Source organism: Plasmodium gallinaceum (genome assembly GCF_900005855.1).
Source record: "Plasmodium gallinaceum strain 8A genome assembly, contig: PGAL8A_v1_62, whole genome shotgun sequence".
Classification (NCBI taxonomy): domain Eukaryota; phylum Apicomplexa; class Aconoidasida; order Haemosporida; family Plasmodiidae; genus Plasmodium; species Plasmodium gallinaceum.
Window position 1 is genome coordinate 400,275 of NW_021628221.1, and position 5,024 is coordinate 405,298.

Genomic DNA, 5,024 nt, shown 5'->3' on the forward strand with positions numbered 1-5,024 from the left:
TTAAAAAAAAAAAAAAAAAAAAAAAAATGAATACAGAAAATGTTTAAGATATTATAAATGATAAGAGGAATAATTAAAACATAATAAAAATGTTTTCAATTTATTCTTTATACATCTGAAAGCTCTAGAAGAATCATATTTGCAATACTATGTCTATTTTTCAACTCTCTTATAAATGCATCTTGTATCTAATGTTAAATGGTATAAAATATATTTATCTTTTAATATTGTATAATAATAATAATAATATAATTATTTTTTTTTTTTTTTTTTTTTTTTTTTTTTTTACCTTATTTTATCTTTTTTTTTTGTTTAGCAAAAAGAAAATGATATATCACATTTACAGAAACTTAGTGGTGTATATGAGTAATAATATAAAAAAAATATAAAAAAAAAAATTAAGAAAAATAATTGAAAATATAATTTTGAAAAATAATTATAGGTTAATAACAAAGGGTAGAGTAAAAAACACTCATATGGAACATCCAGTAATATATTTATAAATATATATTATTTTTTTTTCTTAAAATAAAAAAAAAGTTTTTATCATTTTTTTATTAGGCACAATTAAGAAAAGATAAAGCTTTTTACTTACTACCAGAATTATCTATAGAACCTTTTAAAAGTGCATTTAAAGAAGTAAAAATAAAAAGAAAATAAAAAAATATAAAAAATATGATATATATATATATTTATTTTTTTATGATTTCTTTGAAGATAAATGGTAATGAACCTATATTTACAAATAAAACTTTGAGTTTTAGTGGTTGTATTGATTTTATTTTTTACAAAGAGCTTATTCCTTTATCAGCAAAAACTATACCTAGTAACTTAAAGTAATTAATTACAAAAACATTATTTTATATATATATGTATATATATTTTTTATTTAATTTTTTTCTTTTTTTTTTTTTTTTTTTACTTTAGTGATATCAAAATTTTACCGAATGAACATTTTCCATCAGATCACATTCTTTTGATGTCTGAATTTTTTGTTGTATAAAAAAATTTAAAAAAAAAAAAAAAAAAAGGAATTTTTATGTATATATATTTCTTATGTAAACTTTATAATCTTATAAATTGTAATAAAATTTCCTCGAAAAATACTCCATAATTGAAATATACCATAATTTTTATTTGTTGATCTTATTTAAATTAAATTATGACAACTTATATTTTTTTTATAACCTCCTAATTTTTAATTTTTTTTTGTTATGAATTAATCGAATTGTGACAAATGTGTGAGTTTGTCTTTTTATCAATGTGTCTTAATATTTTAAAAAAAAATCATATTATATATTTATTTTTATTTTTTTTTTTTTTTTTTGTATAAACAACATATTTAATTACTTATTATAATTCTTTAAATAAAGTAAAAATAAAAATATGATATTCTATTTTTACTTTTAATATACAAAAATATTTCGAGTAAAATGTAATTTTAAATACCACATATCAATGTAACATAAGAAATATATATTAAAATAAATCAAAATTTTAAATGCAAAAAAAATGAAATGAAAAATTAATACATTTTTTATAATAAAAAAGTAAGTTATAAAAAAAGCTAAGTAAAATCTATAAACAATAATAAAAAGTTAAAAAAAAAAAAAAAAAAAAAAAAAGTATATATATAAAAAATATATAAATTATAGAAAAATTAGGAAAAAAATATAAATTTATAATATTTAAAAAAAATTAATACAAACTCAAAAAAAATGAAACAAAAAATAATAAAAATAACAAGGGATGAAAAAAACTTAGAACAGAAAAGGAATCTGTGCCTCCTAATGATTTTGCTTCTATTTTTTTCGTATCCATATTTATTTGAGTTTTAATTTTATTATATATATTTAAATCATTATTACTTTTATTTGAATTAGAGTTGTCTTCTATTTTATTTTTATCGTAATATTTATTTTTTGAGTTTAACACAACCTCATCAAAATCATGTATATTCTCATTACTATCATCATCAATAATATCATTACTATTTTCTTGTATGTTTTGTGGATTATTTATTTCTTCTTTTTCATCATTTAAAGAGTCTTTTATATTTACTTTATTACGATCATTTTCTTTTTCATTTATCTTGTTCATGACATCTTGAGCTCTTTCATTTTCTAAGGTATCTGCATTCTTATTTTCAACTATTCTTTCTTTATTTATATTCTTTTCCTTATTTAGAATAATATTTCCATATTCTTCATTATTAGAGTTTTCTTCTATTCTCGTATCTTCATTTTCATTTTTAAAACATGCTAATCCTTCCTGTATAAAACCTTCTTTACATTTGCAAATTTCATATATATGATAAGAATTATTTCCCACACTAACCATACGATTTAAGTCTATTGATATTACATTATATTCAAGATTTTCTATATTTTTTTTTTTTTTTTTCTCTTCAGATTCATTTTTGTCTTCATCTTCATCTTCATTTCTTGGTGATAATCTATTGAATATTTCATTTTCATTATCATCCATATCATTTTCAAATTGTATAACATCTTTCTTTTGATTATAAATTTTATCTAATTCACAAACAGAATTTTCTACACATAATCTACAAACTTGAGAAATTCTACAAGAGTATTTCACTTCATAAAATACGAAATCTGTAATTTCATTATCGTTATATATATCTAGCATGTTAACTTTACATATTTCCCTCTGAGAACAATAAGATAAAATTTTGTTCTTTGATATTGTCTTAAATTTCCCATTTGATTCTTTTCCTGATATTTTTAAAATCTGTCAATAATTTATGAACAGTTAAGAAAAAAAAATATAAATAATTGTGAAAATTTTGCAAAAATTTATGAAAATATAAAATTAATACAATATAAAAGAAAATAATAGATATATATATATATATATATTTTTTTTTTTATTTCTTACTTTAACAGTTTTATGATTTTCACATCTTATATATGCAATTTGTCCATGAGAAAAAGCATATCGAGAAGTATCACGTGATTTTGTTGGTATCGAGTATGGATGAATTACATCTTCACATACAAAGAAAATTTTCAATTTATTTATATTTGTATATAGATTTGAACTTTGATCTCTTTTTTTATTATCATTTATTATTTTTAAATGTATAATTTTATTATCTACAAAATTTCTATCTTCATCTAACTGAACTGTTAAGTAACAAGAGTTACCTTCTTTGCAAAATTCTTTAAAATACTTAGTAACACCTACTTTTTTTGTTTTAGTAATAAGTAAAACTTTTAAAATTTTTAATTTTAAATGATTTAAATGATCAGGATATTTGTTATTACATTTTAATTCTATTCTCTCTACCTTATTATTTTCATTATTTTTGTCTAAGTTTAACGAAAAATCGCCATAACTAATAATTCTAGGATATATTAATTTTTTTACTTCATCTATATTCTTTCCATCATCAAAAATTTCCACATTATCTATCTTTGATTTTACTTCATCTTCATTTTGAGATAAATGTAAAATATTTAAGTATAATTTATTCTTAAAGCATTCTATAGAATTTATAAAATATAAAAAGATAAATATTAATATAAAATTTATAAAAATTATCATTTTATTATAAATTACTAAACAAAAATAAAAAATAAAATCTCAAAAATAATTTTAAATTTATCCTTTATATTTAAAAAGGAAATTATTTAAATTTTTCAAAATACACACATATTTTTAATTCAAATTATTTTTATATGTCATTGTAATTGTAATTTCGAACAACTATTAAGTTTCAATTATTTAGTATAAGATTTAAAGGAACTTAACAGTATTACAAATTTTAAAAAGTATTTTATGTATATTTCTAATTACAATAAAAATTAAATAAATTTATATATATGTAGATTTGTTCTTTATGCAACAATTAAAGGGATAAATTTATTAAACCAAAAAAAAAAAAAAAAAATAAAATAAAAAATAATTTTAGTTTAAAAAAAAAAAAAAAAGAGAAATAGTAATTGCATAATATAAAAAAACATAAATATTCCTATTTTTTATTGAATTAAAATTATAAAAAAACAACATTATTTAAAAAAAAGAGAAAAATTTTAATTTTTTCAATTTATAATTTTACACATGCAGCGATGTTGTAAATTTCACCCAAGTAAAAAATCAAGATATATAAAAAAAAAAAAATCAACGTTTAAAAATAATAAAAATGTATAATATATTAAAAATAAATAAATTTTTAAAAATAAGGAATCAAAGAAAGATTATTTAATTAAAACATTATTTAAAATGTTAAAATTTAAAAAAGACATACAAAAAAAAAAAAAAAAGAGCAAAAATAAAGTAAAAAATTAAAAGGTTATATATTCAACCAAATAATGAGAATGTTTTCTTAAAAAATTGTTATTTATTTAAAAATTTAATTAATATATCATTTATTATATTTTATTAATGTTAATATTTATCTTTTAGTTTTGAAGGAGATAATAAAAAACATTTTAAACTTTGAATACATTGATACATATGTATTATTAATACGAAAACAGATATTATGTTTTACATATTAATATTTACACTTAAGAAAAAAAAAAAAAAAAAATTAATATTTTTCTAATTTTAAATTAAAAATAAGATTATTCATTTTATGTTTGAAAACCATCAATATGAAAGAATATATATTTATTTCCATATGTAATACTAATTTTCTTTTTATTTTTAAAAATTTAAAAACTTTTTTGAACTTCACTAAGTCTTAAACTTATAAAAAATGAAAATATTATTATATTATTTTATATTAAAGGTATTGTATGAGATTGTTCTTAGTTTTATATTTTTAAATATTGTAATTTTAATTTACTGAAAAAAAAAAATACCAAATAACAGAAACAACTTCAATAATGATCAAAATCTTTTTTTTTTCACATCTTAAAGAATGCTATGGTTAATTTAAAAAATATAAAGGATTAGAATAATAAAATAATTTTTTTTTTTATAATAAAAAATATTATACCCTTTTTTATTTATTTAAAAATATATATCTAAAAAAAAAAAAAAAAAAAAAAAAA

At 16.5% G+C, this 5,024-nt stretch overlaps 2 protein-coding genes across 2 annotated transcripts in view; one reads left to right on the top strand and one right to left on the bottom strand.

The window, feature by feature from the left end:
* The window catches only part of PGAL8A_00103300 (carbon catabolite repressor protein 4, putative), a gene marked incomplete at both ends in the record, with an annotated part of 2,585 nt that extends 1,582 nt beyond the window's left edge, over positions 1-1,003 (top strand). Inside the window, 5 exons of the mRNA XM_028673010.1 lie at positions 317-366; positions 443-488; positions 562-639; positions 718-836; positions 928-1,003. Of these exons, the coding sequence (XP_028526149.1) occupies positions 317-366; positions 443-488; positions 562-639; positions 718-836; positions 928-1,003 (369 nt within the window). The remainder of the gene's footprint in view (positions 1-316; positions 367-442; positions 489-561; positions 640-717; positions 837-927) is intronic.
* A 695-nt stretch (positions 1,004-1,698) lies between these two features.
* On the bottom strand, positions 1,699-3,570 carry PGAL8A_00103400 (hypothetical protein; the record flags this gene model as incomplete). Its single annotated transcript, XM_028673021.1, has 2 exons — positions 1,699-2,754; positions 2,902-3,570. The coding sequence occupies 2 exons, from the start codon at positions 3,568-3,570 to the stop codon at positions 1,699-1,701; spliced, it is 1,725 nt and encodes a 574-aa protein (XP_028526150.1).
* Positions 3,571-5,024: the final 1,454 nt, after the last annotated feature.